This window comes from Delphinapterus leucas, chromosome 1, assembly GCF_059928025.1.
Source record: "Delphinapterus leucas isolate spDelLeu-1000000601 "Yukka" chromosome 1, BTC_Dleu_Yukka2, whole genome shotgun sequence".
Lineage (NCBI taxonomy): Eukaryota > Metazoa > Chordata > Mammalia > Artiodactyla > Monodontidae > Delphinapterus > Delphinapterus leucas.
This window is the reverse complement of record NC_143129.1, coordinates 131586955-131610666: the sequence shown is the minus strand read 5'-3', so window position 1 is coordinate 131610666 and position 23712 is coordinate 131586955. Positions and strand designations below refer to the sequence as shown.

Sequence of the window (23712 nt, the reverse complement as noted above, 5' to 3'; positions counted from 1 at the left end):
AGTTTGGGGAATTCTCTAAAATTTAAAGACTTAAATAAGTATAAAACTTAGTAATTATTCAGTAATTTATTTTCTTCATTTTTAAAAGAAATGGATAAATAGCCTTCTATGTGGAACTATGTTCATGTGCCATGTCTAGAGACAAAAACAACAGACTGATGTTTATCTATAGTCACATATTCCATGTTATTTTCTGGCATTTTTCTTTTTATTTTTTGAGATATCTAGCTCTACCTAGGAATTACCCACAAAGAAATAATGATTACATTAAAAATCCACAGGGGGAAAAATGATGGAAAAGACCAGTAGTTGAGCTTAGATCAGCTATGTATGATTTTACTTTATAATTTCCACTTTCTTGTAATTTTAGATTTTCTTTGAAAAGTATGTTTTAATGAGTATTTATAATTTTAAAAAACGAGTTTGCATTTTATCTAAATAAAGAAATCAAATGGATGCATCAAGTACACTAGTCAGTCTGTTCCTTCAAGCTGTTTTTACTTAGTCAAACACAATACTGATCATCTTAAATACAATGATATGTAATACTTTTGAGCATAAAATAGATGCCAGGATTAAGATATAGAATAAACATTTTTGACAATCTTCATTTTTTTGCAATATCTAGCTCAGAAGAGAATAATTTTAAAAACATAAATACTTAAAATATATTAATATTGGAAAGTTAATGACAATATTTCTCTTTTTTCACTTTCAGGTGATTGCACGGTGCTTAAATATAATTAAGCAGATGAGGCAACAAAGTATAACCCCCCCCACACATATTATTACCCCATACTCTGATTTTAAACAGAAATTATATTTGTCAGTATTTTATGCTCTGTTTTTCAAAAAAATTACAGTCACTACTATGTGTAATTGCTTGGATGTTATGTAAGCTTTTAATAGATAACTTAATCTCTGAGAAATTATTTGGTTGAGAGCCCTCAGTGGATTAGAGATAGGTTTCCTCATTGTAAAATCAGAAATAGTAGTAATTGCTTATATTAAATGGAAATGTTAAAGTTTATAAAACTTGAGAATCTTTGAACAATAATATATATATGCATACAATTACAATGATTGTCTTAGATGATAGTCCCTGGTTTGAGAAAAAGTTTGGTTTGACATTTAATAATTAAGCCTTTTTGCAAGATACTGCTTTGACTTGGCAAAGCCACATACAAATCAGGTGTAGAGGACTGGCTTTTAAGTGTTAAAAAATAACTGGAGCAGATAGGTACCTAAAATACACTTTTATAATAGGAATAAAAAACAGTTTAATAAATCCACATTCATTTGCTCTTTGATTGTAAATATATAAAGAGTTTTTAGTTATGATGTGTCTGTCTCACAGAGAAAGTATGATTACCTAAATATGCACTTTTTTTAAAAGGAATTGCTTACTCAACTCTGTGCGTTCTGTAAAACACTGCAAAATTGTGTGCATCTGCAAGTTAAAACTCATATACAGCAGGCTAAAACTGAACAGAATTTCACTGCAGACCTGACTATGTCGTTCTGGGTTTTGTCACCAGAAACATATTAGGCTAGAATGTGCTCAGGATTTTTTGAACAGTCCATGAAATGTGACAGGGATGTTAATCTCCACTTCAGCCCTGGCAACTTCACTCAGGTCCTTGGCATTCAGAATTAGGAGATAAGCGGGCTTTTGACCTGCCCCAGGGCTCACCACCACACTCAGAACTACACCTGTTAATCAGAAGTTAATAAGGCAATGTTGAATTTAAAAAAAAAGCCCATAGCAATAGATAGTGTCACTGAAATAATACAGGAAGCAAGGAAGCATTACATTGACAAATAAAGAAAACTAGATGCCTTGATATCTTGCTCTGACTCTTCTACCACCTGGCTGTGTGGTAACCCTGAAAGGGATTTAAAATTTTTCATGTCCCCTGGACTATAAGCTCTAAGAAGGGAGTGACCCTATCTGTCTTGCCCACTGTTGTATCCCAATAGCCTACTGCAATGATTAGAACATAGTAAGTATCCATTAAATTCTTATTTAATGAATGTTTCTGTGTTTTTATCTGTATCATACGATTTAACACCTGTTCTACCTACTGCAAAAAAAAAAAATGTTGTGACAATCAAGTGAAAAATGTATATTAAAAGACTCTGGGAATTCCCTGGTGGTTCAGTTGTTAGGACTCCGCGCTTTCACTGCTGAGGGAGCGGATTCGATCCCTGGTCGGGTAACTAGGATCCCGCAAGCTGAGCGGTGTGGCCAAAAAAAAAAAGACTTTGAAAATGGTAAGGTATATTATTTCTATAATTTCCAAGACCTAGCTGGAAGCTTACTTCCTTCAAACAAAATAAGAACAAACTTTTTGCGGTTTTGACTGGAAAGGCTGTATATGTGAAATCACTTAGTGTAAAACGGCTCTACAATTCTTTATTTTATTCATTTCTCTGTGGTTTTCCATATTTTAATCCCAGAGAGGATAACCTACCTCCTTGTCCCGGATAATCAATAGTTAACTAAGATGACTCTTTGTAACTGAGTTGCTGTTTTATAGGCTGTTGCTCTGGATCCCTTTCTAGCCCCAGCTTACTGAAAGGAAAAACCAAAACTAGAAACACAAAGCCTCATCCTCATTCTCTTGGATCTGTTAGAATACTCAGTTTCCCTCCTTAGAACTCTATCCCTTTTCAGAAATGTATCTAGGTCAGGAAAGGCAAAAACCTAGACCGCATGCTGTTCCTTCTTCCTCCTCTCCTTCATCTAGAGCAGACATTGATGTTCCATCGTGACACCAGATGGTGCTTTAGCATTTTTCCAACAGTACCAAATGAAACCTGACCATAAGATAAAACTTATTTTCAAATAAGTTTAAATTCTTTAGTGCTGTCCCATTCAATAGTATAAAGGATTACTTTTGAACATTAGGGAATAATCAACATAACTCCTCTCCTAATTAACTAACTATATGAACTGCAATGAAAAGAGAGTGTTCAGACACATCTATTACTTTCATTACCGTCATCTTCCTCCAAGGCATCTGGGTGAGAAACAAAGATGGGTTCTGAGGGGTAGGAATCAGGCTCTTGCCATACCCAAGTTTCTTTAGTTTTGACGTTCAGCTTACAGAGCTGCTTGTAAGAAAGAAAAGTCAATCAATCAGTCAGTCAATCAGTCAATATGCTCTACTTGACTAGCATGTGACTCAAAGTACTGTTTGAATATTAGGAAGATGGATTAATTACCCTGTCTGGAACAAAGTGATTCAAGCCAAGTCCATATGCGTATGTGTAAGGTTTCCCACCATACTTCTGGTAGTTGATCTGAGGAAATTCAAATGCTGCAAAGTAGAGCACGTGCTTAGGAAAACTCGTTAATCTCTTTGAATGGAACATTTTGTTCTCTCTCATGTGAGGTTTTTTCCTAAATCATCTCACCTTGGCGAGGCCCTGAAAAGAGAACTTCAGGTTCCAGCCAGACGGTCTCATCACTGCACAGAATTGCAGTGGCAGTTGTGTTGGGGAGTGTGACTAAATTCTTGCCTGTGTCAGCCTAAGAAAGAGGAGAACAGAAACCTCAGTGATCAGGAAAGAAAGATCAAGCAGCCATAAATATAGTCTTCCCAAGTTTTGTCTCCTGCGTTCTTCATTTCTTAAGTCAACATGTAGGGAGAGGCAGTGCAGAAAACTCTAGAAAGGGGAGCCCAGGAACATGACTGGGAAAGCTGTCTGTGTCCACATCAGTCACTGGCTGTGTGTCACTGGGAAAGTCATACAACTTCATAGGCCCTCAGTCTTCTCATCAGTGAAATGAGGCTGACCTCGAAGAAAATTTACAGCTCTGAGGATGGGCTCTGGAAAAAGAAGTATTTTTCTGCAGAACAACAAAGACTTCAACCTCTAGGTATCCATACAGTGTTTGTCTCCTTTATAGTTAGGCTATATTTTTATTTTATTTGAAAACAAAATCATGCCCGTAAGTTGTCAAAAAAGAAAACAAATTAAAAAACTACTGACCAGATGTTTTCTAAGATCTCTTGTCACCCACATTGCTCCCACGTGATTTTTCAGATTATTTTATGAAAGGAATGAATATCATGAGCTCTTTCAAAGAACATATTCATTTAGTAATACCTGCATCAAATACTTAAATACATGTTTTGTGATGGACTCTATTCTAGGCATTTGGGATATTTCAGAGAACAGAGTCCCTGTCATCATGAAGTTTTCATTCTAATTTGGGAACATAAACAATATAAATATAATTAATAGACAAAGTGTTTAGTACATCATGAATGTGAGGAAAAAGAATAGAGCAGAGTAAGGAGAATCAGAAATGTGAAGAGTAGGTGAGTTGTAATTTTAGTAGGTGGTCAGGGTGAGCCTCATTGAAAAGGTGAAATCTGGGATAAAACTTGTAGGAGATGAAGGAAGCTAGCAATGCAGGTATCTAGGGAAGAGCATTTGAGCAGAGAGAACAAACTACAAAGGCCTGAGGTAGGAGTACGCCAAAGGTCCTTGAAGAACATTAAAGAGACCAGTGTGGCTGCACTGACTGAGCTCGGGGGAGAAGAGCAGGAGAGGAGAGTGGAGGGGTAAAGACTGATAGGTCATTGTGAGGTCTTGGTCTTTTTCTGTGAGTGAGAGATGGGAAGTCATTGGAGGGTTCTGAGCAGAGCAGTGGCAGGCTCTGATTTATTTTTAAAAGAATCACCCTGACTGCTCTGTCGAGATCACTTTTGCAGCTCAATATTAAAAAAACAAACAACCCAATCCAAAAACGGGCAGAAGATCTGAATAGACATTTCTCCACAGAAGACATACAGATGGCCAAGAAGCACAAGAAAAGCTGCTCAACATCCCTAATTATTAGAGAAATGCAAATCAAAACTACAATGAGGTGTCACCTCACACCAGTTAGAATGGGCATCATCAGAAAATCTACAAACAACAGATGCTGGAGAGGGTGTGGAGAAAAGGGAGCCCTCTTGCACTGTTGGTGGGAATGTAAATTGATACAGCCACTTTGGAGAACAGTATGGAGGTTCCTTAAAAAGCTAAAAATATAATTACCATATGACCCAGCAATCCCACTACTGGCCATATACCCAGAGAAAACCATAATTCAAAAAGACACATACACCCCAATGTTCATTGCAGCACTATTTACAATAGCCAGGACGTGGAAGCAACCTAAATGCCCATCAACAGACGAATGGATAAAGAAGATGTGGTACATATATACAATGGAATATTACTCAGCCATAAAAAGGAACGAAATTGGGTCATTTGTAGAGACGTGGATGGATCTAGAGACTGTCATACAGAGTGAAGTTAAGTCAGAAAGAGAAAAACAAATATCGTATATTAACGCATATATGTGGAACCTAGAAAATGGTACAGATGAACCGGTTTGCAGGGAAGAAATTGAGACACAGAAGTAGAGAACAAATGTATGGACACCAAGCAGCAAGCCACCAAACCACCAAAGCAGCGACAGGTGGGGGTGGTGGTGTGATGAACTGGGAGATTGAGATTGACATGTATACACTGATGTGTATAAAATGGATGACTAATAAGAACCTGCTATATAAAAAAATATATATATATATGTGAGAGATACAAAAATAAATAAATAAATAAAATACATGTAAATTAAAAAAAAAAAAAAGGGGAGATGAAAGAGTGAAATCAGGGAAACCAGTTTGTCTTGTAGTAGTCCAGTCAAAAGAAAACAATGGTTCAGACTAGGCTAGTAGCATTGAAGTCAGTGAGGAGTGCAAGGTAGAGCCAAGAGGATTTCCTGATAGTTAAGATATGCGGTGGGGAAGAGGCATGAAACTGAGAAAGGAGTCAAGAAGGGCTTCAAGGTTTTTGGCCCGAATAATTAAAAGTTGGAGTTGTCACAGCAAAGATGGGGATTACTGAAGGTAATTTTTGGTAGGGGAAGAGGAGAAGTTTAGGTTTTGTCTTATTAAACTTGAAGTGTTTATTGGACATCAAAATAAAGACATGGCATTGGCAGTAGCATATAAGAACCTTGAGTTAAAAGGAAAGTTGGAAGTGAAATTCTAGGCTGCTTTAAAGCATGAGTCTTTACAAAGGGAGTAAACGCACAGATAGAAGATAGAACAAAGGGCTGAGTTCTGGTGCCCTCCAAGATTAAGGGGTCTTCAAGAGAGGAATGAGGGGATAGGTGGTGGGGGCAAGAAGAGTTAAAAGAAGGATTTTGTAAGAGGGCAAAATAATAGCATGATATGCATGATTTAATGAAAACAGGAGGAGAGTGAGACATATGAGAGAGGGGGAGAATTGTAGAGTGTTGTCCTGGAGAGGGTGAGGAAGGATGGGAAAGACTAGTTCTGAATAGGATGATGGATAATTCGGTATGAGTACAGATGCTGGTGGGTGGGTAGATGTGGTGGCAGGAGTCTACGTTCTTTTCTGATTTCTTTCATTTGTTTCAGTAAAATAGGAAGCAGAGCCATCAGTTGAGTATGAGTGTGGAGGTGGGAGGTGTTAGAAGGTTGAAGAGAGGAGGGTGTGAAATATTTAACTAGGAAAGTGAAGTTGGGAAATGTAGCAGTAAGGTTTGTGGTCATGTACTTAAAAATGGGCCAATTAACACAATTGTGTGTTTTTAGCACTTAATTTCAGCCTTAGAGGTACAAGCATGGAGTGGGTGGAGGGTTGAATTTAACTAGGATTATGATTTTGACAAATAAGTTCTATAAAGTAAGAAAGAGGGAAGAGAAATGAAGATCTACTCAAGGGGGTGATTACAATGATTAACCATGAAATTGTTATTGAATAAGGAGGGAAGGTAAGTCCTCAAGGGAGTGAGAAATGATGAGAAGGTAATAGGTTCAATAGATTGGAGGTTCCTGGTGGGAACTGCAGTAGGGCAAGTAATCTTGAAAGATAAGAGGTGGTAGTCAGAATGTGTCATGCATGAAACCAAGGTTATGGTAGAAGCACAGTCAAAGGTAATGGCAAGGTCAATTGCATGACTGTGGGGAGTGAGTGGCTGAGATAGAATGGAAGACAAAATCAGTGGAAGACGTCATGGAACTGAGAGGCCAGTTGTTGGAAGAGTCACCTATGATGTGTATATTGAAATAACAGAGTCAGGAGTAGATCAGGGGAGTGTGACACTGAGCCAGAAGGGAGAAGGAGTGGTGGTTAACTGGTGAGAATAATAATGAGGGGTGTATATATGTAAATGTAGACATACCACTTGGCTATATACTTAGCTGAAGTGAGATTTGAAATTGGAAGATTTTAAGGGTGGGTGGAAGGAGCAATGGTCTGGAAGCAGCAAAGTGGAACAAGTGTAGCACAGCCCCAGGCCCAGTGGTACAAGCGCTGCAGGAGGAGAAACTGCACCCCTGGAAACTGCTGCTGAAGAGACCAGTGTCCTAGAGGGAGTGTCAGATTTTTTGGTAAAAGAAAGAAGGTGGAAGGAACCTTCTGAGCAGAGGATAGATGGAATTTTTCTGGTACGTACAATGAATTAAAAGGAAATAGTGAAAGATTTTCAGGATTGGGAAGAGATGGGAGGTGAGGATGGGTCTTGTGAGATTCTGTGAAGTGGGGCCTCGAGGCACTTCATGGTGATTTTGGCAAGGAGAGAGCGGCATGTGTGCATACATACATATTTATACATGTATTCAGTAAGTTCAAATGTTGATGTCGAACACATTACTTATGCAACTGTGACTTTAATGATTTTACTCTGTCGTATCTTATTTTTTCCACCATTAAGTTAGGGTTTTTAACGTAAGAGATGTGTAACATTATCTTTGCTTTCCAAGCTAGCTCCTTATTTTCACTCTTCCCCCTCACTATTTTTTTTAACACATGCATTTATCCCCTGACCCAGCAATTTCACTTCTGAGAGTCTATCCTATTGCTATATCTGCACATATATAAAATAACATGCATACAAAGTTATTCCTTGTGACATTATCTGTAACAGCCAAAGAATGGAAACAACTCTGTTGCTCAGCAGTGAGGGACTTGGGTATGTTCACAAAAAAGAATACCGTGCAGTTGAAGAAAGCAAAATCTTCAATATATATTTTAAAATGAAAAGAAGCAAGGAACAAAAATGTGGATATAGAAAGTTACTTTTTGTGTAAAAATGGGAAATAATAATTATATATATTTATATTTTCTTATATTTGCCTAAACAAAGGAAAAGGAAAGACATTAAAAGTTACACACAGAAGTGAAGGGGAATGGTATGGAATGGAGGCAGAGAGAGGTTGGAGCGACACTTCCAGTGTGTACCTTTTCAGATCATTTTGAGTTTTTGACCATTTAAATTCACTGCCTATTCAAAAATAATAAAGGTATATTTTAAAGATATCACTGTTATGTTAATCACTAAACTGGAAACTTCACTCATACTCTTTCCTCTCCTTCCTTCAATCTGTTTATCTCTTATTTCCCTAATTTATGACTTATTTTTCTCTTCATTGCCAAACTTTTAAAAGTGCAGGCTATAGTAATTGCTCCCACATTCTCATCAATTGCTCACCTTTATTGCCTTGAAACCTGATTTCTGCCTCTCTCCCTACTCCCCTGGAGATCACTAAATCTGGTTTTTGGCTCTTCATCTTCATTCTTTTCAACTTGTCTATATATAGCAGTGGGCACCAGTGAAACCCTTCTCTTGCCTTATCATGTGGCATTATCCTCTCTTAGCTGTAACTAGGGCCCTTTGGTGACTTTTTTCTCTTTCTTTTTCTGACTCCTCTTTTCTTACCACTTTCTGCACATGGGTGTTTCCCCAACTTTTGTGCTTGGCCATCTTTTCTTTTCTTTCAGCATGTTATGGCTATCAAGTTCATCATTTTTAAAATAAACAAATTTGTATGTTTCTTTTAAAACACTCTAAAGTATGAATTTTTCCTGCTAGCGATCTTATCTATCTTCATATATTTGATCGTCATTTCAATTCCAATAACTGTCAGCTCTTTTCTTCTGACCCTACTTCGTGTCGCAAGGACCCGCACTTCCATATGAAAGCCTACAAGACGTCTTCACGAAAATGTTGTTGATGCTGATTTTGCTGTTGATGATGATTATAATCAATATTATTTAACACTTACTTTGTGTGAGGGACTATATTCAGTGATTGACATATGTCACCTCGTTTATTGATCACAAAAATCCTGTATGGTGGATATAGATAAAGAAAAGGGGATTTAAAAAGATTAAATGTCTTGCCGCGAATCAAACAGCTAGAATGCTGGAAGCCCTGGTCAACCTGGGTCTGTCTTGAAGTCAGCCCTTTTACTCATTCTCCCCACTTCCTCATAGTTCTACAATTCAGGTTTATCTCCAAACCTGCTCTGCCTATTACATTTCCTATTTCCAAAGGTATCAACACTCTAGACACATAGGCTTAAAGGATCTCTATGGTCTTTTGCATGTCTAAGACTTAATTCATTCTACCATCCAATCAAATGTAAGATCCTTTTAATTCTACCTGTAGGAACTCTCACTTTTGTCGGTTTGTCTGTTCCTTCTACCACTACATTTTTCTATCACCTGAGTGATTTTCATTGTCTCCAATCCCAGGTCCCTTATCATCATCCTTTCTTTACTTCCAATACTACTTACACACAACACAGCCTTATTTTAGAAAATCAAAGCTGCAAATAACCTTAGTTATTATTTAGTCCAATTTACTTAGGTTTCTGAGCAGGCAACCGAACTGTAGGGGAACTTGCTCACTGAGTGACTTGCTCAGGAAAGCCGGACATTTAGTAGCAGGGACAACTAGAGTAGTCAGTACGCTTGATACCCAGTCCACCAGCTCTGAATATGGCTTTCTTCTGTTCAAAACCTTGACTATCTCCCCATCACCTGTCAAATAAAGCACAAACCTTTTGGCCTGAAAGCCTTCAAAGACTGCCAACCTACTTTTTTTTAAGCTTTTTTGCCCACTTATTCCACTGTTTTTGCTTATGTTCTAACCAGTTGGATTGCAATCACTTTGAAAGGATTTTGTAAATAGAAGAACAACAGGTTTAGAGTCAAAACCTAGTTTTCGTTTTGACTCCACCACAGTTGGATTTTGCTGAGTCATGTGACTCTTCTGAGCTTCAGTTTCCTCGCTTATAAAATGAGGCAAGTGGAATTAATTTTTAAAGTTCCTTCCAGCTCTGAAATTTCAAGACTTTATGTATAAACACACAGCAGGAGAAAAAATCCTGAGTGAGATGAAACATTCTGGTTATATCTGAAATCTATGTAGAGGGTGGTTACCTTGTCAGTATTCAAAGGAAGTACATATCTCCTGACTTCAGGCTGGGGAGCCTTTCTGGCATTTCTTTTCACCTCTTCCCAGTTCTCACGTAAATTGGCTAAATATAAGTAATTATAAACAAATTCAAATCTGCAAAAATAAGAAGTCAAACATGAGGACAGCCAATTACAAATAATTTAGAGACATGCTTCATGCCTTTTAAAAGCACAAGTGCCTCCCTATTCTTCAGACCCCAACCCAGAACCTGCTAAAGACTCAGGAATCCTGGAGCCATTTCTCCTGCCCACTCTGGGTGGAGAAAAGAATCCTGCTCATGGATATGTTTAAATAACAACAGCCTTTAAAACGTTCTGCTCTGTTTCTCTATCACCATTCTGTCTGTGTCTTCAGGGGCTACTGTCTTTTTTAGTGACCTGCTGTTTTGAAGAAAGCATTATCTCTTTTTCCCAAACCCAGACTAGAACTAGGAGTTCTAGGCTCCCCAAAGGATCTTGTTAAGTTTGAGTGAAATTAAGCTTAAGTTTACTCATCAAGTCACAGAATCTTTTATTTTCAGGTCTGGTTCATGGACCTGATCAGTTTTCAATCATTAACCATAGTTTTGAGGTTCAGTTAGTGTTTCTGATTATCTAAACTCCCTACAGCCTTTTTAATCATATTTTGTGACTTAAGCATTCTTCTTGCTTTTTTAGATGTAATTCAGATTAAATACTGAGAGCGGCATCTCCAAAAAAAACCCTAATTTCCAGGAACAACTGGAGATGTAACATTTATCCAATGTCCTTTCTTACCCTTTCCAGCAACAGAGATCCACAACCAGAAACTCACTGTCTTCATAGGTATTGATGTGATGGAAGAGGTTAAAAGGAGATGTCCTGTATTTATTATTGATATGCTTTTTTCTTTTTTTGTCAGCAATATGAAGCCAAACCTTGAAAAGTAAAGAGAATATTTTGATGCATTTAAAAAGAAAAAAAAGTGTGCATTATGAAAGACATATTCTTCAGAACCATAAAGCTGACAAATAAATGTAAGACTTACCCCCATGGTTTCATTGGACTCAAAACAATCCAGGTAGTTGGCTCCCCAAAGACTCCATGAAGAAAGGAACTTGAACAGGTTAATTTTGACTGGTGTCTCCACAAAAACAATATAGTTGGGAGTCAAACCAAAACTGTTCAGAAACAGAAATAAACCTGTGAGTGGGAAGGGTTGATTCTCAAACCACAGAGAAATATGTACACATGAGGTACGCTCAGTTATATGAATCAACAGTGCCTACATGAAATTAACTACATTTAAATTTAGGTTTCTGCAAGAAAATGTCATGATCAGGATTGGTATCAAAGGTAGGCAAAGCAGATCTTTAAACCTGAGTTTTCCTGAAGATTCATAGCAGGCCTTCAAGTTACCTATGGACGTAAGATGGCTTGAATCGGTCACTGCAGGGGAATTGTACAACGATCTCTGACTTGCTTATTGGATCTTCCTTGTCTGAAATAAAGTGGTTTCAAAAGGCTGTGGAACAGCCTCTTTTATTTTCTTTTAAAAATACAAAGCATTTAGAACAGCTTATGCAAGCAAAGAAATACATTTTCAGATCTTGATTTTTTAAAGAGTTTATTTCCATTTTCTCAGTCACTGGCATTTCTTAGAGAAATTTCATGCGGAGCTGCAATCACCCAGGAAAATCCAAATAGCAGCAGATTTGGAAAGTATACTCGAACAGTGTGTGGCAGACAGGGTACAGTGGAGTCACATCTTACATCTGGAGGTGGGTTCTAAGTCAAGGGAGTAAGGCAAAATTTTAGTATGGTCAAAGTGCCTTTTACAATCTCTTAAGTTTTCTATAAAGTTATGGCATATGTGTTTTGGGTCCATAGCCCTTTACAATAATTCTTAAGCACATATAAGTTTATTTACTACTAAGGCAGTGTCTTCAAACCTTAGTGTATATTAAGAACCACATAAAAAGCTTCTGAAAATACTGACTATGGGCTCACCCCTAGAATTACTCATTCAGTCTACCTCAGGTGGGGCTCAAGATTTGTATGTAAAAATCCATATATACTCAAATAATTCTATTATCAAGATCATTACCAAATTTCTGGCAATGAACGGAGAATTCTAAAGCGTACTCTCTTCTGTTTTAATATTCTTTCTCTATAGTACATGAGTTAAAAGGTTATGTTTTTAGTTTTGGGAATTAAATACACACAAAATACTTACTACACTTTCATATACATGTGTGTATCCTATTATACATACACATGTTTGTTTAAAATCTTAATTTTGTCTGGCACATGGATAAGTGCTCAATAAATGTTTGCTGGATTCGAATCTAAATCTTATATGATCAAAGTCACATATACACTACATCTTTGAAACACTGTAGAATAGAACACGGCAACTTATTTTTGAAGATGTCATTTCCTGCTATGGTGCTCTTTGGCATTGGTCCCCTGGTAGGGTAAGGGTGAGGGGCAGTTGTCCTAAAATCTGAGAGTAATTTAACTGTCCATATAGTGCTATCCTGATATTTCTGATCTGACACCCTGTATTTCCAGTAACTTTCTCATGTTATAGATACTTGTTTTTTGTTTTTTTTTTTTTGCGATACACGGGCCTCTCACTGTTGTGGCCTCTCCCATTGCGGAGCACAGGCTCCGGACGTGCAGGCTCAGCGACCATGGCTCACAGGCCCAGCCACTCCGCGGCATGTGGGATCTTCCCGGACCGGGGCACGAACCCGTGTCCCCTGCATCAGCAGGCAGACTCTCAACCACTGTGCCACCAGGGAAGCCCCTAGATACTTGTTTTAAAAAGAGTCAAAGTGGTAAACTGACCTGCTTGTAGTGGAGGGATCTTTACAATATTGTAGGCAATTGAAAAATTTTTCCCAAAGCAATTACCAATATTGTAAACAGTCCCATCATTTTCAATGTGGGGGTGAGCAGTGGCTCCATTGACCGAGACATAGTTGCAAAGATCAACCTATGGAAGGAGAACAAACGTCACCCATGTTAAGAGGAAGATCGTATTACACCTTTGGTTCCTCAGTCTGACCTCACCGTTACCACTTGCACCCTCACCCTAAGTGTGCTTTCTCTTTCTTTCCATCTCTCTGGGTCTTACCCTCTTTTAAGTCTGTAGAAGTCCCATCTTTAGTGCTGAGCTCTCCTCTGACCCCCATGCTGACCCCTCATGCCTCTGAAATCTTCAAGTTCTCCCTGATTGAGCTTTTCAATTGATGTAGGCCATATATTACTCTGGTTGGTTACTTTCCTTTTGCACATGCAGTTTGTCTTCAAACAGTGACGAATTTGAATCCTGAAACTTCTTTACATTCCCCTTATTGAATTACATTGAATTTTATGCTGATAGTCAATAATTTTCATTTTATAAAAATGGCAATTTTTTATGATACAACCTAAATACCAAATCCAGTATCTTACATACAGAATGAATTTGGAACTGAAAGGAACTTCAGGATTCATCTAGTATAGAAAGTCTTAACCTAAATAGACTTCAGGGGAAACATGAATTCCTGGAGTTAATGGAAACTTTTTGAAGATACGATTCAGTGCTTTAATTCGTTTTGGATTCTCATAAAAAATTCAAAACCACTAATCTACCACAAACCTCTCAGTTTACATAAGAAGAACTTGAGGTGTCAGAGAGATCAAATGACTTATCTAAGGATGTAGAGCACTAGAATTTTCTACCTGGAACCTGCTCAATAAAGATTTATTGAATGAATAATCGATGGAGTATATATTTGTCTAACCAAAATTCTTTCTATGTGGTTAGGAGAGTATGTTTTAAAGCATAGGGAGTTTTTAGCACCCTCATTTAAATAAAAGGCAAGACATTCATTCAGTCATTCAGTCATTCATCAAGTATTCCTTGAGCTTCTATTATATGCCAGGTGCTGTGTCAGGGTCTAGGAAAACAGAGATGGCCCTTGCTTTCAAGAACTTCAGTCTAGATTTGCACTGTCCACTATGGTAGCCACATATAGCAATTTAAATGTAAGTTAACCATAATTAGATAGAACTTCAAATTCAGTTCCTCAGTCACATTAGCCACATTCAAGTGCTCAATAGCACTTGGACAATGAAGACATAGAACATTTCCATCGTTGTAGAAAGTTCCATTTAATAGCACTGTATTAGACCAATAAGCTGGTATACAGTGCAGTAGGTGCAAAATGATATCTGTAAAGAAAGGCCATCTAACCCAGACTAGGGGATTAGGCAGGGCTTCCCAAGGGCAATGACTCCAACACATGCTTGAAAGATGAGTAAAATTTACCAGATGGAGAAGGATGACAGTGTGTTCTAGGGAGTAGGAACCCTAATGTAAAGGCATAGAGTTGCAAAAAGTGAATGCTGCTTGGGGATTACTAGTCATTCAGCATGGCTGTGGTGATACTCACACATGGAAGAGGAGAAATAAAATGGGCCAGCCACAAAGGTCTGTGCTTTTAACTTTATCTTGGAAACTATGGGTGCACTAATTGGAATAACACATTTATACTTGCATTTTAGAAAAGAAAATTGCTTCTACTGAATTAAGGAAGCTGAATTTAAGGGAATCGGGCTGGAGGCAAAGGAACTTGTTAGGAGTCTATTTCAGTAATAGTAAACCAACAAAAAAACACTCAAAATTTTAAAACTACATTTTTATACGAAGTCAGGGTATAGTGCTGCTCACAATGAAACCTGACTCCTAATAAAGTCTATTCTGGAGCCATACCATGAACTTCACACTTCCAATTAAATTACTATGGTAATTGGATTCACTGTCAAAGTCAAATGGATGGTTTAGAAACTCAGCTTCGGTATTTCTCTAAATGATCTACACACACGCTCATACGTGGTTTCAAACATACATCTAAACTAAGAAAGAGCTATCGAGAATATGTTAAGCCTTAGTAAATAGTCTGTTGGGGATTATAAATCAGCTTGTGACATTGACACCCATTGTTGGGACTCCTTTTCCTTTCTATTCCTACTACATGAATATCTAGTTCGGGTCTTCTATTCCACTTAACTGGTCTCCTAGCTATCCCTTATCTCTTTTGTCCTCCCATACAGCTTACATGTGGCTTCCAGATTAAATAACCTAAAGTACGGCTCTGCTTATACCACTTCCCTGAACAAAAACTTTGAGTAGCTTCCCATCAGCTAAATGACTTATTCCAAATTTTTGTCCATTATTCAAACTTCTAGTTTCACCCTACCCTGTGTTTCACTATTCCCCTTGACGTGGCATGCTTTAGATCACTAGGTCTCACCTGGGAGTGCTATTGCCCCCTAGGGGGGGAGTTGGAAATGTTGGTGAGCATTTGGAGTTTGTACAATGATTGAGGACATGTCTGGTGTTTAGTAGGTGGAATCAGGGATACCAAACCTCTGCAGTGGGTGGGACAGTCCCCACAATGATGAAGTACCACCGGCCCAACGCCACTGCCACCTCCATTGAGAAATACTGCAAATCTAGCCAAATAAATTATTCTTTATCCTCCAGTTTCCCACCTCTATACAGCTGATCATGGTACTCCCTGTATATGAAATGTTCTTTCTCCAAAATCAATGAAGTTGTGCCTTCCCTTTAACTTCTAACTCAAGTGCAAGACTTTTAAACCTTCCTTGATCTGCCCCACTTCACATCCACCAACTACTGCCAGAAGCAATCTTTGTTCTTTCATAGAAGGTTTTCCCTCTGTGAAAAAGAGTCCTCACATTCTGTGTCCTATTATAGTTAAGTAATGTATTTATTTGATTTCTCCACCTAGGTGTTAAGCTTTCTGAAGACAAGAACAATGCCTCGCAAATGGTTACATCTTAATAAATATTGGTTGAAAATGTAGATCTATCTTATCAAATGCTGCACCAAGATTGCCTAAGTTCTCATCAAAATTTATCACTTTTTAATACTGCTGACATGTTTCTCTATGCTTTTTCATTTAAGATATAGCTTTATTTCTAACAAGAAGTGTCTATAAGAAGGGGCAAGTTGGTACAACACACTTTCCTAGAACAATGAATGGTAGGGTTTTCAATATTAAATGTGCCAGTTCCATGCTAGTCTATAAAAACCATGAAGAGCAGGGACCATGTTATCTTACTCATTGGTATATCTTTTGCATCTAGCATAAGTTCTGGTACATGGAAGGGACTCAATAAACATTTGTGTCACAAATAAATATGTTAGGCATTTTATACGGTTTTCCTCCAATCCACATAATAAATGTTTAAAATTTCGCAGATGGAGAAACAAAGTTTGCCCTATGTCACATTGCTAGTAGTTGATGACAAAGCAGGGATTTGAAACTTAATCTATCTGGCTCTCATATTCTTCAAACCCAAATGCACAGCTGATTTAATTCTAAGTTGCAAATTCTAAATTCCTGAGCGATATGGTCTGAGCACTGTGTCCTACCTGCTTAATTGTCTCCAAGGTTTCGGGATTAATCTTTGTAATGAAGTTGGTCTCTGTGCAGGCATAGTAATCTTCCCCCACTGGGTAGATATTAACAAGGGCATTGTCAGTAACCTCCACTCCTCGAAAGTAAGAAAAAAACCTGCAGAAGCAAATGGATTTTTCAGTCCAGTAACTTTCAAGCCATGAGAGAAAAAGGGCTAATGTAAAATGTCTTTAATAACTTGCAGTTGGGTTTCAGTAACCTGGAAAATATATTCTTGCAGGGGTCTGGGAAAGCACAGGTGCCAAATTCTGTTATGACGATCCTTTTCTCAGTCATTGCCCGTACGTAAGCATCAGTGCGGATGAACCTGAAGGACATTGAGACACGGGAAAGGGTCACAGACAAGGGCAATTAGTGTAGTCCATGGGGAGCTTAGAATGGTCATTCTATGTGACCTCCTAAAGTCAGAATCATAAATCCACAACATGAAGAATGAAGAGTCTCGTAACTTTCTTGGGGTGACTGAAGGAGAAAGAGACAATGTGCCACGAGCTTAAATTTGTGTCTTATAAACTTCACAGTGACATATGAGGAAATCAAGGTTCAGAGAAATGAAGTGATCGGCATATGTGGCCAGAGCCAGAAAACATGCCTGTTCCATATCACACTATGCAGCCCCATGGGTAGTTCACATTGGACCTCTGACTTCCTGTAGCCTATAATTCAACAATCTACACTGAGCGGGGAAGTATAGAACATGTTATGCTGAATTATATTCCTTTCAATCTTCCTCATGTCCCTCTTATGTTTTTCTTCAATTTAAAAATTTATTTTGCTACTTTTAAAAGTAGATATCCTTGAATCTGGTCTCTTGCACAGGCAGACCTCCTGAACCATATCTCCCAGACTAGATGGCGTACGTTGCCTAGGATTTCTCATGTGGAGAGCCAATTAAAATCTGATTTTGCACTTTCATAAAGAGGAAAAAGTACCAAGGTCTTTAGAAGGCATATAAAGGCTTTGCCTGACCTCCAAAATATGCTTTCATAACTAAATTTCTGCTTGACCTGATCTGTTTCTCTTCTATTACAGTCCAAGTTATCCTGACTACTTCAAGACTCCATTTATTCTTTCTTTTGATGTCTCTTCAGAATGCCTGAAATCTGTGGTGATCAACAAAGCTGCTAACAGGCCTGAATATTAAGGCATAAGACAAACTATTTATTGTGGTGTTAATGAATCTTTGTAATGAAATTGGAGTGATGGCTTAGGGCTTCAAGCCTTTTAGCAACAATCTTCTGTTTTTAGAAAACTTCTCTTTCTTGTATTATTATGACATATTTGGTCCTTGCCTCCTTTGTGACACCCCTCCCTCCTTCCCATTGGCCTTTCTGATTATAAAAAAGGAAAGACATCAAGAGACCCATGGTTTAATAATAATAACTATTATTATTATTAAATGCTTCCTATGGGCTAGGAACCATGTTCTCATTTAATCCTTGTAATAAACCCTGAAGTAAATTCTCTTATTTCTCCCATTTTTATAGATGACAAAACAAAGAATTAGAGATTAACATCTTGCCAAAGGGCACCCACCTAGGCAAATGGTATGTAGGGCATATGGGATTTGAAGCCAGGCACGTCAGACCCCAAAGCCCTAGTTCTTAGCTGCTTCTTTATCCCATAGTACATCTCCGAGGTGTCCATACAGACTCACTGGCCCAGGAGGATTCTGAGTGGAAGCGAGCATAAAAGTCTCCTCTTGGGTTCAGGAGGTTGAAAAGTACATGGAGGGAGGAGCTGAGATAGGTCCGAACCCTAGGAGGAGTGGGCCCTAGTGTTCTTTACCTTCTGTGGTATGTGACGTGTCCTTCTTTAAAGTCAAACTTGTGCAGGAGAGCTTGCCCATCAAACAGGTGGTAAAATGGCTCAGATCCAACTTCAAAGAGTCCTGGCCCACATCGAAGGAGACTGCCGGTCAGCCAGAGGGGGATCCTGCCTGTGATGAAGGCAAGACTCAGAACATTGCTTCTTACCCCTGCCCTTCTCACCCAGGTAAAGAGCAGTGATTATCTAAGCAGCCCGATTGGGCAGCCTCTTACTTCTAAAGCTGGCAGTCATTTCCATTCCCAGTTCTCACGGGGGGTAGCTCTCAGGAAATGCCTGCTGGCCTACTCTCCTTTCACTAGGAGACCAAGTGGTAGGAAATGTGGCAACATCTCAGAGTTTAGATAAAGGGTTGGAAGGAGACAGGGAAAAGTATCTCGAATGGAATGGGATTCTCCATCTAACAGATTTCCCCAGCTACCAATACATTTGCCTTTTTACTGTCTCACTTTTAAGAAAAATTTCAAATTTCTTGATATATAGGAGGGATGGATTAGAAGCAGGGATCTAGATACTAAACAAAGATGTGTCTACAGAACAAACTGTTTAAATGAAACAACAAGAATACTGGCTTCTTAAAATATAGACCTATATTCCTTTGAGAATATGGGCTACTGTCCAGATAAAGGTCAACCTGCTGTAGCAGAAAGTGCAAAGGGCTGTCAGAGACCTGAATTCTGGTTCAGGATTTGCTATGTGCCATCTCTAGGCCTCCGTGTCCTTCTCTGCAAAATGAGGGGCACACAAGAAAGGCCTTAAGTCTGTTCAGTCTAAACAGTTAGGTTTGTGCCCTTTGATCCTTTGAAAAGTGCAGCATTTGGCAGTGTTTTTATAATCCTTGCCATTAAAAAAAAACACAAATGTATTATTTCATATAGCTCAATTTCAGCAGCCCACTTTACAAGGATGTATATTTCTGATAAAAATTTGAAAAGAAGGCATGGCTTAACTAAAAGGCACAGCATTAATTTGATTGCTAGAACCTAGATTGTTAGCATCAGAATCTAGTTGAGAAAGAGCACCGGGCTCATTCCTTCTATTTTGCATAAGAGACAATTGGGAGGAAAGAGACCTGCCCAGGCTTTGGATCTTCCTATAACACCATGTCTAAGCAAGGATGCTATGTGGGTCATGTGGTGACTTTGGATAATGATAGCAGTAGTAATAATAACAACCATCTATTGATAACTTTGTGTTGGATACTGTGTGAATCTTTCGATTTACATTATCTCATTTAATCTTCACAACATCTCGATGAGGTAAAATTTGGTTTATGGTAGGTGAATGAATTGAGACTCAGAAAGTTTAAGTAACTTGTTGAAGGATTCACAGATAGTAAAATAATAGAGCTACAATTAGCACCTACATCTGCCTGACTCCAGAACCAAGACTTCTGATATAATGGGCATGAAACCTACCACCCTTTATTGTCATATTCCCAGATGCTTGTCACCAGGACTTCATTTTTTCTGCAACCGATAGAACAGACATTTACAGGACATTTTCTATGTGCCAGGCACTGAGCTAGGCACTGACAGCTTAAAGATGACAAAGGTATAGTCCCAGTTGTTAAGGAATTCCAGTTAGGTAGCATTTTTCTATATTAGAGAAGTAAAGAAAAGAGGAAATGGGTTCTTAGTATAAAAAGCCCAAATGTCCAGATTCCTCTCTCTGTAGCCCACACGGGGAGCCCGTACTGAGAGATGCCAATGAATAAGAGAACAGAGAAGAGAGATTGAGACAGAAAAGAGAAGATGGCTTCAAGATAGGTGAGACCAACCTGTAACATGAGCTGTGAGCGGTGAGGACAGTTCCTCCACAGTTTCAAACAGTTTCTTGTAACCACCAGCAGGATGTTCGACTCTGAAATGGTGGAATAATGAGGAGGAAGCTCATGTGGAATCTCAGGAAGTCCACGGAGACAGAGGCAGAGCTCCAGGAGAAAAGATGCTCTCTGCTCAATGGTGGTGCATACTGCCAGTCTAGCCTGGGCTGGGAGCACACAGTGTTTTGGTGTGGTGTGGTGGTAGAAATGTATCAGGTTGGCAAAGGGGCCCAGGTCAGTGCTCGTCCTCTGATGAAGGAGAAAATGACCTCCCTTTTAGTGCCACAGTGGACTTGCTTGCCCTCTGTAGTTTTCCCATATTTCTGAAGACAAGTCAAAAAATCCCGCCATTGTCACTTCTCTTCCTGACCGAGTCCTTCCTGCAGAATTAGCCTGCCCTGTCCCTACCCTCAGCTTTTACTGCATCATTTATTCTCTTGCCTTCCAGATGGTCTCATTCCTCTCTCTCTTATGCACTGGGAGACCACAGGTTTGGGGGTCAGTTTGTCATCCTTTGTTATTCACCCATATTATACCATCACTTCTTCCCATCATCTCACTTCATCACCAGTCTCCAAGAGCTACAGTGCGTTTTAAATATAGTCAGACAAGGAGATTTAGGTCTTATATTTTTGATTATTTTCTCCCTTCTCACTTTGGCTCCATGTTATAACTTCTTAGAGTGAGAGCTCTGACCAGACTGCCTAATTATGATAGTTATTTTTTATTAAGCACTTACCATGTGCCACATACTATAAAAAGGACTTTGTATGCTATTTGTTCATTTAAATCTCACAACACCATAATGGGGGTAAGTACTACTCATTCTATATACGGAAAAGCCAAGACTTCAAAAAGTAATTTGCCCAAAATCACACAGCTAGGAAATGGCTGGGCAAGAAGTGGAACCCGGGTCTGCCTCATTGAAATCTTCATGCTCACTACTACTTCCAAGGCCCATTCCAAGCCACACAAACCCCACTGTAATTTAGACCTGAATTCTAGATATTTGCTTCAATACATAAATAGGAAGAAACTCCCCAACCATGAGCCAAGGCCTTCCCTAAAGGGGTCATCGATCCTCTTCAGGAGCTCTTGAAATAGACCATTTACCATCAACACACTAAGGAATTAAAAAAATAATCTCCCAGAGATACTTACTGGATGGACATTTTCTCTCAGTGGAGGATTGAGAGTACTGGCACCAGTTGTGGAATGAGGAGGCAAGTCCTCAGCCAGGGGCCTTTATATGCCTTCTAAATCCACCTAAAAAGAGTTATGGCTTTGGGAACCCTTTCTCACCCCTTGATCTGAGAGAGTGTGAATAGAAGTGGCTTTCAGTGCTCAGATACTCCTGATGCTTGAGCATTAATTTGGGCTGGCCGCTCCCTTAATTGTTTTTTGGCTATTTTCCAGAGACCTCAATCCTTCCCAAAGAGAATGAGAAGTGGATTAGAAAGAAAGGAGTTGTGTGGGAGTGGCTAGCATCAGGCCTGTGCTGATCCGGGTCACCCCACTGGAACCAGGCAACATTCTCTGGTGCCTACCTCCCTCTTTCACTTCTGTGCCCTCATTTTTACCCCCATTCATTTATTCATTCACTTATTTATTTTTAAAAATATCTATTACACATTTTCTATGGAGCAGGCATGGATGAGCCATCTCTGTCTTCACACATCTTGTAACTCTGCAAGAATAACAAGAAACTAACAAACTCTTCAATAAAATTTTGTAAGTGCTATGATTGGAGAAGTATGGAGTGTTATGGAAGCATATTATAGCACTTCTAACTCTCTCTGGTCACCTTATAGGCTCCATTCAGGGCCCAATTCCGACCAGGCTGAGGGCTTCAGTTATGTTCTTTTGATTTGCTGCAGATGAACCCCTTTCATATCTTTGCTTGTTACTAATGCCTTCCTGATCTCCACATCACCTTCCTGCTCATTGGTACGTGTGCTGCACTCAGATAGTAAATAGCACTATTTCATTCATATTTCCACACTCCTTTATTTAGCCTCAGTTGTTTGCCAGCACAGACATGGTACTGACCAAAGGAGTCCCCTGGAAACAGACAAGATACTTACTATACCAGCTGACAACTTTAACATTCTTTTAGAAACTCACCATGATCAAGTGGGCTTTATCCCAGGAATGCAAGGATTCTTCACTATACACAAATCAATCAATATGATACACCATATTAACAAATTGAAGGAGAAAAACAATATGATCATCTCAGAGGATGCAGAAAAAGCTTTCAACAAAATTCAACACCTATTTGTGATAAACCACCCCCAGAAAATAGGCATAGAGGGAACTTACCTCAACACGATAAAGGCCATATATGACAAACCCAGAGCCAACATCATTCTCAATGGTGAAAAACTGAAACCATTTCCACTAAGATCAGGAACAAGACAAGGTTGCCCACTCTCACCACTATCATTCAACATAGTTTTGGAAGTTATAGCCACCGCAAACAGAGAAGAAAAAGAAATAAAAGGAATCCAAATTGAAAAGAAGAAGTAAAACTATCAGTTTGCAGATGACATGATACCATACATAGAGAATCCTAAAGATGCTACCAGAAAACTACTAGAGCTAATCAATGAATTTGGTAAAGTAGCAGGGTACAAAATTAATGCACAGAAATCTCTTGCATCCCTATACACTAATGTTGAAAAATCTGAAAGTGAAATTAAGCAAACACTCCCATTTACCACTGCAACAGAAAGAATAAAATACCTAAGAATAAATCTACCTAAGGAGACAAAAGACCTGTATGCAGAAAACTATAAGACACTGATGAAAGAAATTAAAGATGATACAGATGGAGAGATATACCATGTCCTTGGATTGGAAGAATCAACATTGTGAAAATGACTATACTACCTAAAGCAATCTACAGATTCAGTGCAATCCCTATCAAAATACCACTGGTATTTTTCTCAGAACTAGAACAAAAAATTTCACAATTTGTATGGAAACACAAAAGACCCCGAATAGCCAAAGCAATCTTGAGAAAGAAAAACGGAGGTGGAGGAATCAGGCTCCCTGACTTCAGACTATACTACAAATCTACAGTGATCAAGACAGTATGGTACTGGCACTAAAACAGAAATATAGATTAATGGAACAGGATAGAAAGCCCAGAGATAAACCCATGCACATATGGTCACCTTATCTTTGATAAAGGAGGCAGGAATGTACAGTGGAGAAAGGACAGCCTCTTCAATAAGTGGTGCTGCCGAAACTGGACAGCTACATGTAAAAGAATGAAATTAGAACACTCCATAACGCCATACA

At 38.7% G+C, this 23712-nt stretch overlaps 1 protein-coding gene and 1 long non-coding RNA gene across 2 annotated transcripts in view; one reads left to right on the top strand and one right to left on the bottom strand.

Annotated features, from left to right (window-relative positions):
* RPE65 (retinoid isomerohydrolase RPE65) overlaps positions 1-20472 on the bottom strand; it is a 31497-nt gene extending 11025 nt beyond the window's left edge. The window contains exons 1-13 of the mRNA XM_022581123.3: positions 20362-20472; positions 18543-18693; positions 16954-17061; positions 16709-16850; positions 13108-13255; positions 11674-11755; positions 11303-11435; positions 11053-11192; positions 10261-10390; positions 3421-3535; positions 3229-3323; positions 3003-3114; positions 1-1713 (exon numbers count right to left, since the gene is read on the bottom strand). The exon at positions 1-1713 is cut by the window's left edge and continues 11025 nt beyond it. Of these exons, the coding sequence (XP_022436831.2) occupies positions 1562-1713; positions 3003-3114; positions 3229-3323; positions 3421-3535; positions 10261-10390; positions 11053-11192; positions 11303-11435; positions 11674-11755; positions 13108-13255; positions 16709-16850; positions 16954-17030 (1326 nt within the window). The 5' untranslated portion in view covers positions 17031-17061; positions 18543-18693; positions 20362-20472 and the 3' untranslated portion in view covers positions 1-1561. The remainder of the gene's footprint in view (positions 1714-3002; positions 3115-3228; positions 3324-3420; positions 3536-10260; positions 10391-11052; positions 11193-11302; positions 11436-11673; positions 11756-13107; positions 13256-16708; positions 16851-16953; positions 17062-18542; positions 18694-20361) is intronic.
* Positions 1-23712, top strand: part of LOC111178434 (uncharacterized) — a 122120-nt gene extending 98408 nt beyond the window's left edge. Inside the window, exon 3 of the long non-coding RNA XR_016395027.1 lies at positions 1-23712. This exon is cut by the window's left edge and continues 42904 nt beyond it. This is a non-coding gene — a long non-coding RNA (uncharacterized LOC111178434).